Raw genomic sequence first — 14585 nt, 5'->3', positions numbered from 1 at the left:
TGTCCCATCTCCCCCCACATTACTATACGATGGTTTCTCTCCATACAGAACTCACTCTTTAAAGTAGCCTACTCTCTCGTAAATGAAATTTACATAATCACCCACAAAGTAACATACATGGTAACTCGTAAGCTGGCCCGAGGTGTTATACCCGTGTGATACCGACTGTCGTTTTCCGGCCACACGAGGATAAAGTAAGTTACATTCTTCATTCACATGCACTTTTACCGCTATTAAAACCAGATTTCCGCGACACCGAATATCACGCGACGGCAATGAGACCAAGAATTTAAACATAAAAACTTAGAATTTTATTTCTTGCATCATTTTTAAAGGGTAAATGCTTGCATATTACAATTTAAATTCATGGGACGCTTTTACATCAATGCGAGTGCCACAGATCCTGGGGATTCCCCTTTGTTTTTCGAACCAAGGAGGTAATCTCTACAATTGGTTATTGCTGCTGAGATTTGCAACGTATTATCATGCTTCGGGTCGCGGGTTCAACTTTAAATCAGTCCTTGCGAGTAGCAAGACGTACATTTTCCACAACTTCCGTCAAAGCTTCCGATTTACTGGTCGACCAACCTGAGTTTGAATGGTTGAAAGAGTTGGGTTTAAAATCCGACAATGAAGGCGTTTTCGATGGCACGTGGAGAAAAGGAAAAGGACCTGTAAGTAACAAAAATGAATTTGTGCTTTTTCTTTGATTACACATAAAGTTTTCTGTTAATCTTTCTTTTTTAATATCATGATCTTCGACTTCGCTATCGTTTTTTAAAAGATGAATAAAAATTATATATGTTATATTACTGTGGAATTATTAAATCACAACACTAGAGAAGGTCGGGTCCCTTTAATTAGTGCATGTCCACTAAATATCCACTATGTCCGGCGTCCGCTATGTCCACTATATCCACATTATTCACTACCTAGAGCACATCGCGGACATGGTGGACATGGCGGACATAGTAAACATAGCGACATGCACTAACTAAAGGAACCGAAAAGGGTCACTATGTCCGCTATGTCCACAATATTTACTACATAGTGGACATAGCGGAAATAGCGGACATGCACTAATTAAAGGGGCCGCACTAGTGATATATATTGTTTTTGGATTACTTATAATGAAATAATCACATTCCGGTTTATACCAATAAACATTTCAGGTAAATATGGTCCAAAATGAAATATAAATACTTGCAATTAATGTTTCACAGGTTGTGACTTCTCTCTGTCCGACAAATAACCTTCCAATCGCAAGAGTTTCTACTGTAAGTAAATGTTCACACAACTAACTAAAACTAGTAATGTTTACCTGGATAATTATAACAGAGCAACCCTGTTAAGTATTTGTCAATAGTATGTTTACTAATTCTTATTTCTTATTTTACCTTAGCTTGTCAATGCATTACTTTAAAACTTTTTTAAAATGAAAAAATGTACTCTTTGCCATAGTATAAAGGCTGTTATTTTATTTTCCATTTTTTTGGTAAATAATCTCATACTTGGCTTAGAGTGACAGAAAACGTTAATGTTATTGTTATATATTATTGTCTCGTACTTGAGCTACGGGTCTCTTAATTAGTGCCGCCTATATAAAAGATTGCCCTGCTGTGCCTCAACAGGCCCTTGTTGTATAAACAAGTTTGATAGAAAATTAGAAAAGCCAAAAAAATTAACCCTCAAATTTAACTGCCACATTTTCTGGCATTGCGACACAATCACAAACGACACAGTAGACAATGTTGTGTCATACCTGTTGTGACGTAAGGTAATGACCAACAACAAAATAATAAAAATACAATTTGGGACAATTATTAACTCCTAGTTCTAGATGTCGCGTACTTGAATTTCGCGTCTCTCAATTCGTACCTATACAGAACGCCCTGCAGTGCTTCCACTAGCTTTTATTATAATTATACTTTTAACACGGAAAGCATACATTACTAATCCTTTTTTCCCCAAACCAACTGCCACATTTCTGGCATTGCGACACACGTAATAAAGAACGATGTTACGTTACACTTACTGTGACGTAATGGCTTAGGGCCAATAGCAACAAAACAAAACACAATTTGTGACACTAGATGATTAAACTTGGTTAAAATTTTCCACCAGGGAAATGTAGATGATTACTCAAGTGTGATTAGGAATTGTCGTGAAGCATGGAAGGTGTGGGCGGATGTACCTGCTCCTCACAGAGGAGAAATTGTGCGACAGATCGGTCATGCTTTGAGAGAGAAAAAGATTTTGTTGGGAAACTTGGAAGCATTAGAGGTTTGTTGTTTTATGTGTTTACTTTGCATTTTGGAAATATCGGTTTATGTCTTGGTAGTGATGTGATACAGGTACAGGTAGTGTTTCTTGACTGTTAATGGTTAAATCAGTGGGGGGCCTCAAAGGAGACTCTCCCTTTTTTCGATCGTATTAAAAAGCAGAAACAATAACCAGTTAATTGTTTTGGAAGGTTTTCTCATTATACTAAGGTAGCACACCTGCAGCTGCGTATAAATATGTACATAAATATATATAAATATATATATATATATCTAAAATCTTAATGAAATGTCACAGGTTGGAAAGATAGCTGTTGAAGGAGCAGGTGAAGTCCAGGAATTTATTGATATTTGTGATTATGCTGTTGGGCTGTCTCGTATGTTGCCTGGACAAGTGTTCCCATCAGAACGTAAGTTCTTACTATTCATATAACTTATGGGAAGGGTAGCTATGTGACCGTACCTTATTTCAATTTTAATCCGGTCATTATTCCAAATAATCTTAACAGCTAGTAACCAAAATAGCTTTTTTATTTGTAAACTGTAAAATGTACCACCTACGTTTTAAAAATTACCAAAGCGTTTGAGTTTGAGAGCTAGAACAATGGTAGTTATAATAAGTATATAATTGTTTTTTATAGCTCCAAACATTAATGTAGTCGTTGATGTTTGTCTGGCACAGTAGGTATTGCAATCATCTTTTTTAGCCAGAAGGTACCTGGTTCAAGACCTAATGGTGCCACCTTTGTGTTTCAAATGTCTTTGGTTTTCTTTATTCATGATATATATAAGTCTTTTGTTGCCCTGCTGCTCAAGAATAAATAAGAGACATTCATCTCAGGTCCAGGTCATGCGTTAATAGAAAATTGGAATCCAGTTGGTGTGGTTGGTATTATCACTGCTTTCAATTTCCCAGTAGCAGTGTATGGTTGGAACACAGCTATTGCATTAACATGTGGCAACTCTGTTATATGGAAACCTGCTCCCACCGTTAACCTTTCAACAATCGCAACTCAAAGGTACTTGAGCAGTTGTGTTTATAAGCGTGTGTACTTGTGTGTTACAGTTGTGTTTATAAGCAGATGTTTTGTGTTACATCTATTGTATTGCATGGTATTGGTAATATTTCTGTTTTTTAGTATACAGGTACATCTATACTCAACATAAATTACTGCTTCCAATAAATACAATACTTCTTAACACCACTTTTTAAACTCAATGACTACTATTGTGAAGGAAAATGGACTTAATAATAGTAGTTCTTCTCTTTTATTTTTGTCACATAATGATTAAGTGTTTTAAAAAATTTAAACTTTGTATGCTGTAGAAGTTGTGTGTTTGGATAAAAAAAAATTGTTTAGGATTATGGAACAAGTTTTAGTTGAAAACGATCTTCCTCCTGCTGTGTGCTCTCTCATCTGCTCTGGATCGGATGTTGGGGAGAAGATGTCCCACGATCCCCGCATCGATCTTCTTTCATTCACAGGAAGCACGGCTGTTGGGAGGAAAGTGGGAGTAGCGGTCCAGGAGAGATTCGGACGGAAGATTCTAGAACTTGGAGGAAATAATGCCATCATAGGTGATGTGGCTCATTATAATAGTAATCACTATTATAACATAACTTAAATTTTATTTATTTGTTGAAATATGTTAAAGAAGATTATTAAGGCAACAAAGGGAATTAGCAACAGCATAACAGTCGCGTATCTATGTGTCTTTGCGCAAGATACTTAAAGGCAATCCTCCAACCCATTTGGTTATTTAAATTGCCAGCCATATTAAAAAAATCTTTAAAATAGAATCGCTCACAAATTTACATACATGGTAACGCGTAAGCAAGCACGGTGTATGAAAATAGAACACCAGTATGAAACAACTGCCATTGCCCTGTGACACAAGAGTAAAACAAGTTATATTCACTTCAACCTGGCAACCAATAGTGGCCACTGGGTTGGAGAATTGTCTATTCCTACATCCAAGAATATACCCATAATGGTAGTAGCAGCTAGCTTGAAACCTTGTATCCTTCATTTTAAGGAAAAGTCTGGCTTGTATTTTTTGTTTAAAATTTTAGGAAATTAGGTCTGTATTGCTAACAAAAAACTTTGGAATATCAGCACGGTACTAAGTTGTACAGATTCTGCAAGTTCACATGTATAAAATAAACTGAATATAATATGTTTAAACCCAACAGTATTAGAGGATGCTGATCTGGACATGGTAACAGTTGGTTCATTGTTTGCAAGCGTTGGTACACAAGGTCAGAGATGCACAAGTGCTCGTAGATTGATTCTGCACGAATCAGTTTATGATTCCGTGCTTAATAAACTGAAGAAAGCGTATGGCCAAGTAAGGATTGGTAACCCTCTGCATGGTAAGTAACTTGTATGACATGAGTCTCATAAAAGTGCATTACAACTTAAAAGGCGGATAAAGCGTTTCTTTATTGATTTTTGTGTCGACGTTTTATTAAGGTATATAGGTATTTAACACTTTAAACGAATGTACTGCTTTAGCAGCAACAACTGAACATATATAGTCTGTTATGTTTGGTGTAAGTTTTATGCGAAAAAATTGTTTTCAGTATTATTTGATCCTTCCATTAGTAAACAAACACACTTTTCTGTTTTAATTGAGAACAATTGTCTGTAAATTAAAAATTACATAAAAACTATGGCACATTGTTAAAATACTACGTTGCTCCATTTTTTAAGGAGTTGGAAACTTGCTATTTTAACAGGAATCTGTTCAGCTTAAATTTTCCTCCTTTCTTACCGTTTGTGGCCATAACTTGTCTCAAAGTTTTTAACATTGCATTATTACTAACAGATGGAGTGTTGTATGGTCCAATGCATAATCAGGCAGGTGTGGATCTTTTTCAAGCAACGGTAGAAAAAGCAAAGAAATTTGGTGGAACAATAGAGTATGGTGGGAATGTAAGTTTATACTTATTTTTATTTGAATTTAAAAATTAAAATGTCATGTGTTCTATTCATATGTTGTGATAGCCGTTAGGTATAGTTTTGACACTTTGTATTATGTGTTCCTTTTTAGAAAAGTAAAAATTGTGATTGGTTGCTTCTTGCTTAATATTATGTGAACATGGCAGAATTCCTAAGTTATTTCTTTAAGGGTAACTAAATTGTTAAACTGTGAGGCTTTGTCAAAATTAATTGTTCTACATTGCTTAGAGTTTATGTAGTGCTTTCATGTTCAAACTAGGAAATTAGGAAAAGTAACACTATATAAAACTACAACCACTACCATTTGTTAGATTGTTAGATAATAGACCAACTTTAAACTAATTGCCAAGTTCCCATGCGTGCCTGTCGTGGAGCATCACCTATACATAATAGAACATTTTAGAAAGATAAATTAGTTAATATCAAGGTTTTAACAGGTGATGGACGGCCCTGGGAACTTTGTTGAGCCGACAATTGTCACAGGGCTCACCCATGACTGCCCCCTAGTGCTTGAAGAGTCGTTTGTTCCCGTTTTATACGTCTTGAAGTTGGAAGGTGATCTCGATAGCGCTATCCAGTGGAACAATGAAGTCGATCAAGGTCTCACAAGCAGCGTGTTCACTCAAAGCTTGTCAAATATTTTTAAATGGATTGGGTGAGTCTTGGTCTTCACATGTACTTACTTGTCAATTCAGATCCAACCATTCCTTAGTTTTAAAGCATTATATATAGTCTGTGAATTCTTTCTCCTTTTGCTGGATCTTCGCCGATAAATAGTTTTAAAACCTTTTTCCAATATTCAAGATTAGCATAAATTTGTTTTCTTTGTTGTCTGAATTAACTTCCACCCCTCTATGTTAAAAAAGGTGCTTCCAATCCATAATCCCTAACCTTTACCTTACTGTTTTCTCTACTTTAAATTGAATGAATGTAACTTCCTTTATTCTCCCCTTTGCCGGAAAACGACAGTCGTTAAAACATGGGTGGTAATACACCCCGTGCCAGCTTACAAGTTACCAAGTGTGTTACTTTGTGGGTGGTTATTTTATTCAGTTATTTATATATTTTCATATTTTTCAGTTATTAATTAATTTTATATTTTATATCTTGAACTCATTACCTCTAGGTTAGAGGCAGGCGTGCTCACCAACTGTGCTACTGTGCACGACAAATAAATTTCCATGTTACCGTAGGTAACAGGTAGATTTTGTTGCTTACTTTCTCTATATTTTTAAAAAGGAACTGTCCTTAGTTACCTTATGAATAATGTTGATAGGTATGGCTTGAATAAGTGACTTATTGGAAATATAATTTTAGACCAAAAGGTTCTGACTGTGGAATTGTCAATGTAAACATTCCAACCAGTGGAGCGGAAATAGGCGGTGCGTTTGGTGGTGAAAAGCACACTGGTGGCGGTAGAGAGTCTGGTTCTGATGCATGGAAACAATATATGCGACGATCGACATGGTAATGTTGTTTTTATAGTGTAATTTAGTGGGAATAATTGACACCCATTGTATAACATATTTACTGTATCCTCATATTAACTTGTTCATTTATGTGAACTTAATAGTTAGAGTTCTTGGCACAGTTGTCATATGCAGGTCATCTTTTTGAAGCTAAGAAGTTTTTATTTGCTTTAAGCTACATACCTTAAGACGGTACCAGCATAATAAATTGCTAGAAGAGCTGTTTCATGACTACAATATGCCTGACATTAAATTTATATTGTGAAACTTAGAGAAGCATACAGGACTGACAACAATCAACACCAGATAGCATTATGTTTGGGAAGTATTGAGAATTTAATAAAGCATAGTAAACCTTCAGAACAAAACATTTGTCTACTAAAATGTCAACCGATTTGCTGATGAAAGATAAACAATAAACATATCACAAATCTAACAAATATTTAAATTTGACTTACTTTTTATCTCCAGCACAATCAACTACAGCAAAGATCTCCCCTTGTCTCAAGGAATCAAGTTTGACTGATCAAATGTTAAAAACATGAAATATTTTTTCTGTGCCTTGTTTTTTTTTATAAATCAGTTTAAACTATCATGCCCAGGTTGTAAACAACACACAGTACACAAGTTGCCAATATAACTATTGCTAAAGTATCATGTTTTTAAATTAAATCGTATTGTAGATATTGCCTATTATGCAAAATTAAGTTTTAGCGAGGCTGTCAGAAAATGTGTTGACCCAGGTGTTTTTTTCTTAGATCAGAATAAATAGCCTTCTTTTATTTGGCTTACACAGCAAGCATGTCTAGCATTGCAACTTCAAACAATGGTGCTTTATATTTCTTTACGCAAATAAAAAAAAACAGCAAATCAGAACAAGTTGTCATCTTTTCACTTCGCCCAAGTCTTCAATATGATCTTCATCAATCTAGAAAGTAAAAACCAATTAAGCCAGATGTGCAGAAAAAGTATGAAAGTCAGTAAGCAAAATGGCAACCAACATAGATGTAAAACAATCATTACACAACAATAAATTGGAGATGTACTTGAATAACTACATGGGCGCCGATCCTGGCTATTTGGCAAATACCTCAAGAATATTTATAGGGTATGCGGCATACCCATTTTCTATCGCTTAAGCGGTCTAGCGGTCTCATTCTAATCACTAAAGCAAAAGCGCAATATTTTGCATTTACGCGCGTAAGAAGTTGCAAACGTATTAATATTTTACTTGATCACATGCGTAATAAAGTATCCATCCTTTTTTAAGCAACTGCACGCTAAATAACTAAGGAGACAATTACTATTATGACCTAAGTTATCAACATGTGATTTGGTATTGTGTCGTAATCAATTACCAAGTTCAAACAATCGCTATTATGATGCAATGAATCCACGTGTAAATCCCTACTATTTCGTAATAAGCATGCTGCTTGGCTAAAAAATAAAATTTAAAAAAAAAATTAAACAAAAAAAAAATTAAAAAAAAAAAAAATTAAAAAAAAAAATTAAAAAAAAAATTAAAAAAAATTAAAAAAAAAAACATTGTAAATATAAAGCAGTAACACTTTTAGAGCATATTTAGTTGTTTATTACCACCTGTACAGAAAGGCAGTATAAAGTTTTGGTTGCGAATTCCCGCCGAAAAAAATACGTATGCGCCACACGTTTACAATGACATATAAGACATCACACTGGGTTACAGTCAACGCGCAGGTGTCTCCGTATATCCCAGATATTTAGGAAATCGACGCGCCTGGATAACTATATACTCAAGACATCAGTTAGTTTATAATTATATTGTTATTTCTATTTACCTCATTCCAAGTATCGACGATTAAAATGATGAGGTCATCAGTGACATCACCTTGGATCAAAATTTCATCGGCTGCTGAAACAGACGAACCACAAGAAAACTTTTGCGCAAAAAGTTTTGATGCCTTTTTTAGGTTAACATCTGCAATACAAACGATTTAAGCAAAGGTTTTATTTAAGTAGGCATAGCCAAATATAATAAGACTCCTTCAGATAGGAATCTAATGGCAACCACTTTGTGAAAAAGAGGTGAAACTGTTGTTGATGTTACTTAACCCAGTTTATTGGACAATATCAGTCTATTGGGGCAGCCAAAACTAATTCTTACCAAACGTGGCCAATCCTTGCACTCTGGTCATGAATTTTCTCTTTCCTCTTGGAATCTTTGCAATTCTCACAACTTCTGGCTCTTTCTTTTGTTTTGCTTTCAAGTTACCACGCCCACCCCGTTTTTGTCGCTTTTTATCACCACTGGGTTCATCTAAAGACATATTGAATATTACAACTAATCAGCTAGAATGTTAAGAACAAAACAAAGTAATTGTACCACTATATCTTTAACCCAGTGAAAAAAAGCAGGGATTGCAACACCCTGAGAAAATTGGTTTAACTCCTTTGCATGATTTTTATTAGTGTACTAACACCAATGACAAAATGTCCTATTTGCAGGAACTGCGTCATCTAGGTCTATTGAATAAAAGGACAAAAAAGTCAGGCGATAACAGCAGAGAAAAAGGCTTAGGTAAGTTGAACGACATTCCTTGTATGGTGCACAATGTTTTACATTTTAATATTTAAATTATTGTGCAGATACTGTACATCTGAAGTCAATGATAGTAATTCATAAGTACCCAAGGTCAGTGAAGACATTTCAACTCCTTCTTGCTCCAAAACATCCAAATTCTTCTCTCTCCATTCCCGACATTTGGCAAGAACAGCTTCAGGCATAAACTCACAGTATTCAAGTGGCAGCGAACATTCTAAAGAAAATTTTTCAACAATTATAATTCATGTTAATTACAAATGAATAAATAGTGTTACATGCAAGATGCAACTACCTGGGCAATAGATAACTTTCAAGGGGTAGGAAACCGATTTTTCTTCAGTGGTAATGAGGTCATCTTCATTATCTTGTACATTGTCAAGTTGCGACTCGGTTTCTTCTGACATTTTAAATATTTTAAATTCACCTGACCCTTCCAAGTATAACAACTGTTATTATAATAAATAATAAAAGAATAGTCCGACCAATCACCATCTGACCAAGTCTGACATTGTTATGTTCGAGTTACAATACAATAAGAATGCACAAGTTTAAACAATATAAACCCCAACTAGACCAACACATTTTTTATTTATACAAAAGGCAAATTGAACTAATGTGTATGATAAATATAAGCTATTTTACAACTTCCTGGAACATAACAGGAAAACGCAATAAAATCTTCGTTTAAACTCATTGCAAAAGTTATCACTCTAGCTCGATTTTTGACAAACAGTGACCACCGTTGACCAGAGTCCGACTATTGGAATACGTGCGCGTGGTGTTTCTAACTTCAATGATTCTGCATAGGTTGATTCTACTGAGCTATATATATATTATTATAGCTATACTATAGTTTAATATTACGACTTGTTTATTAAACTACATCTATACATATTGATTCCACATGTTATATCGATATGATATCTATGATTACTTTACTTTCTCCGCTAGATGGGAGACAAGAGTAGAAACATAAAAAAACATAATTTAGAAACACTAACCTCGTAACGTCAGAAGTCAGAAAATGTTGATTTCCGAATTATCATCATCTTCTGACGACCCCAACGCATCAAATCAAGCGAAAGCAATATTGTCGGGTGAAAAAACGGTGATTGAGTGTGTTTTATTCCAAATATTTTTATGTATAGTAGAGTGGGGTAAGATGGGACATCTTTTCATTCTATTTTCTCGTTGCATTTAGTAGTAAACAAAAAATATTCAATAAACTGTAAAACCGTATCCTCACGACCTACATTGACTGTTGTTACTTTTTAAAACACGACCAGGATATCTGAATATTATGTGCCAAAAGTGTCCCATCTTTCCCCACCCTACTGTATATACAGTATATTTTAAATTGCACTAAAGTATGAATGTAACTTACTTTATTCTGGCATGCCCAGATAACAACAGCCGTTATGACACGGGTGTTCATACACCTTGTGCCACCTTACAAGTGTTACCATGTATGTTACTTTGTGGGTGATTATTTTTTGAAATTTCATTTAATTTATTGCTAATAAATTGGATAACCCAGTAGTGACTACTGGGTTGGAGCAATTGCTGTTAAGTGTCTTGCCCAAGAACACAGACGCCCACAATGGTGGCAGCGAAGAGGCTTGAACCTTGTACTTCTGGGTTACAGGCAGCCACTTTGCCACAGCGCCGAACGTAGGGGTCCCTTTAATTAAAATGTGGGGGTTGCCCGTGGTTAAAGTAGCCCTTCAGTAGATACAAAATTTTTGATAAGTGGTGATCAAAAATCTGTTTTCTATTCTCTAGAGAGGTGTTTGTTTTACATTATACTGTTTTGACATAATATATTTTAACCCTTAACCCCAAAATCATACTGATTACACCTACAGGAATAGACCAAGGGACATGGGCTCCGTTTCTGGGTATGCCATGCATTCCTTATAATATTTACAGGGTATGCGCCATACCCTTCCAACGTTTAAGCTGTCCAGCAGTTTTATACATAATAAGGCGAATATCCAATATCTGTTTCTAGCACCCACTGTCTAAATAACCAAGAAGCAATAGCTATTATATTACAAATATTCGGCGTTTAAATTGCTATTATGTGGAAATTTCTTGCCAGATCACACATTCACTATTATGATGCAATGAAACCACATTTGAATCCCTATCCCTACTATTTAGTAACAAACATTCTGCTTGCCTGGCGAAAACAGCTGAATATAAAGCAGTGCTACTTCTGCCACACCAATTTTGTTAATTAATGTTCACATTTTTTGCCTAATACAACTGAAACAAATATTTAAGTTTCAAGACAGACGCCCATCGTAATATGTCATAACATAAAACGTAACTTGTATCTCGCCACCCCAATTTTTATCAGAGTTCTCAATGTTATAATGTCTTTGTTCTATGTTTATTATGTATCATGTATGTCATCAAGTCTGAAAAATGTATTTTTTTGTTTATTTATGTGTTAATTCTTGTTTTAGGAATGGACTTACAAACAGAGGCGAGATATGCAACTAATTGTACCAGGATTATATCTCGGTCCGTTACAAGCAGCAACCAAAGCAAATGTATGAAAAACTTAACTGTATTTTTGCTAAATGGTGTAATGTATAATATTATGTTGTATGTAGGTTTTCGTGTTTATGTTTGGTAAGTATAAGGGATTTAAATTCTATAGCTGCATAATTTTCAATGATGAAGTGTCATGCCCAAGATCCACAAGTTTTTGTGGTGTTCTAAATTACATTATGTAATTTACCTAAACATATAATATTTTCTGTTTGTATAAGAATCACTGCTAATTATATATTTTAATCATGATTCTAAAAGTTTAATCAAATTTTAAACTAGTTTACAAAATAACCCCCTTTTTTAGTTTGAAAACTTATTACAACACAAGATAAGTCACATCGTGTGCGTACGTGAGAACAAAGAAAAAAGATTTGTTCGACCGAATTTTCCTCAAAATTTCAAGTTGGTTTTATCATATTTTACTTTTTGTCAAATAACAATTAACTTATTGAATAAAACCAATTGTGCAGCCTTGAAGGGTTCAGACCACTTAATAATGACTATCTGTAGAGTTAAAAAAAGGTTCAGTTTGCGAAAAAAAGGTTTAAAATAAGAAAAAAAATTTCTAATTGCTGCGCAGCTAAATTACCTTGCGACCTTTTTTTAACTGATCGGCCTATTGTGTTTTGCGAGGTAAAGATGACAGGTACAAATTCATTGTGTAAAATAACCAACTTTATTTCAGGTATCTTACAGTTGAGGTTGAAGACAAACCCTATGAGAACATAATGTCGCATTTCGGGGTCGTCAATTCATTTCTGAATGATGCAATTGATAATGGAGGTGTAGCTTTGGTGCATGGAAATGCTGGCATCTCAAGAAGGTAAACAAATTAGCTTTTTTAGTGTTTAAGGTATAGCATATTATTGCTGTTTTTCTGTTTACCCGGTAAAACTTAAATATTGTTTGTAAATATCGGCCAATAAAAGTGGTGAACTGATATATCTTCGGCCTCTAAAGTATTGCTAAAACTCTTTATTTATTATATATATTATATATATGAAGATGGGGCAACTTTCATTCTATTTTCCCATTTCATTTGGTAGTTAACATTTTTAAAACATTCAAAAAAATTAAATCGTATTCTCACGACTTCCATAGACAACAGACCGTTGTTAATTGTTTAAAACTTGATTAGGATATTTGGATTTTATGTGCTAAAGGTGTCCTGTCTTCCCTCATCATTCTATATGTAATACTAGTAGGTTCTAAATACAGGAAGATAAACCAATTATTAATTTATTTTCTCCTCTAGTGCCACTTTAGTTATCGCATATGTGATGCAGAAGTTTGAGTTGACTTCTCAGTAAGTAATGTTTACTTTTATTAAAAACTAAAGTAGTTTGTTGTTGCTTTAGGTTCACAGGTATGATCGGACAGTTTAATTAAACATAATAATAATATATTCCGTATACATTTTATTTCATCCACAAAGTTTAACATTAGATAACTGGTAAACAGGCACAAGGTATTTAAAACTAATATTCTTAGCTGTGTTATAGGCCCCCACATAAAGAAAATAAATTACATTTATTCAAATTATTGAACCAAGTTACAAATACTAATATATATATATATGGCGTATGTACAGTGATGCGTTCATCTGTGTTCGAGATCGAAGGTTCTGTATCAACCCTAATGTTGGTTTCCGACATCAATTAAAGGTTAGAAGAGGAAATAAGTATATTAAAATTAGATACATATATAGGGATGCACATTACAGAATAATTAGGTATTCTAGGATATCCTAGAATACTTTATTTCGAATCTAGAATTCCGAATCTAGAATTTCGAATCTTTTTATATTTATAGGAAAAAATAATTTTAGCCACATAAGTCAGTTTATAGACTCTTTCATAGCAGCCTTGTTGGAACATGAGCTGTAAAATGATCAAAAATTGTACTATTGGGTAGTTTTTGCGTCATGAAACGTTTACTCTTGAAAGTCCCACAAACACAAAAATATTTTTTTTTTAAATAAGTTTCAAAAATTGTTAATATAGTATATGAGATGACGTGTAATTACGTCATTAAACAGAATACCGAATCCCGTAATTAGATTCGAATACAAAAGGATTCGAATCTCACGGATTCGAAATTCTGTAATGTGCATCCCTATACATATATATAATAAATAAGAAAATAATAAGATAGAATTGTTATATTTTACACCTGCTGTATTAATGTATTCATTCAGACTTTATAAATGTACAAACATAAAAAATTGAAATGCACTAAGGCACGATTTTAGCTAATTTTAAAACCATTAATTTAAAGTATTTTCACATACATACAAATAAAATAATATTAATTACTGGAAAGTTGTAAATCCCTAAATAGGTTCTAATTGTAAACGTAAAATATATATTATAAAAATTCTTTTTGATAGTTATATTGATAATATAAACTTATATAATATAAAAAAAAAAATTTACTGCTTTGTTTGGTTATTTCTGCTTTATATTTAAACTTTAACGAGCTAAATATTGGTTGTATGGTTATATATATATATTAATATTTCATAGTATTATGCCAAAATTTAATTATTTTATAAGAATTTTGTTTTTCCACAGGAATACGAGCCAATATATTTAGCAGAAAGAGATTTTCAGGATCGTCCTTCTTCTGAAAGTGAGGATTGTGGAGTAAAGAGGAAACTAACTGAAGATGGGATGGATGCAACAACAATAATGACTTGAATTATGATTTACTTTCACCCATGCCCACA

The 14585-nt window shown here is 33.8% G+C and overlaps 3 protein-coding genes across 3 annotated transcripts; 2 read left to right on the top strand and 1 right to left on the bottom strand.

Annotated features, from left to right (window-relative positions):
• Positions 1–372: 372 nt before the first annotated feature.
• Positions 373–7542, top strand: LOC100184485 (alpha-aminoadipic semialdehyde dehydrogenase). Its single transcript, XM_002126028.4, has 11 exons — positions 373–674; positions 1224–1277; positions 2125–2283; positions 2581–2692; positions 3124–3301; positions 3644–3861; positions 4477–4656; positions 5112–5218; positions 5683–5900; positions 6563–6712; positions 7186–7542. The coding sequence occupies exons 1-11, from the start codon at positions 486–488 to the stop codon at positions 7238–7240; spliced, it is 1620 nt and encodes a 539-aa protein (XP_002126064.1). The 5' UTR covers positions 373–485; the 3' UTR covers positions 7241–7542.
• Positions 7461–9762, bottom strand: LOC100182124 (density-regulated protein-like). The gene is made up of 5 exons (XM_002126198.5): positions 9588–9762; positions 9381–9509; positions 8858–9010; positions 8532–8671; positions 7461–7642 (listed from the first exon to the last, which is right to left on the bottom strand). The coding sequence occupies exons 1-5, from the start codon at positions 9697–9699 to the stop codon at positions 7598–7600; spliced, it is 579 nt and encodes a 192-aa protein (XP_002126234.1). The 5' UTR covers positions 9700–9762; the 3' UTR covers positions 7461–7597.
• Positions 9763–10253: 491 nt separating this feature from the next.
• Positions 10254–14556, top strand: LOC100177439 (serine/threonine/tyrosine-interacting protein-like). The gene is made up of 7 exons (XM_026837931.1): positions 10254–10403; positions 11767–11853; positions 12162–12259; positions 12543–12680; positions 13113–13163; positions 13449–13521; positions 14431–14556. Exons 1-7 carry the CDS (start codon positions 10320–10322, stop codon positions 14554–14556), a joined length of 657 nt encoding a protein of 218 aa, XP_026693732.1. The 5' UTR covers positions 10254–10319.
• The last annotated feature ends 29 nt before the right edge of the window (positions 14557–14585 follow it).

This window comes from Ciona intestinalis, unplaced genomic scaffold, assembly GCF_000224145.3.
Source record: "Ciona intestinalis unplaced genomic scaffold, KH HT000034.2, whole genome shotgun sequence".
NCBI lineage: Eukaryota > Metazoa > Chordata > Ascidiacea > Phlebobranchia > Cionidae > Ciona > Ciona intestinalis.
This window is presented reverse-complemented; position numbering and strand designations above follow the sequence as displayed.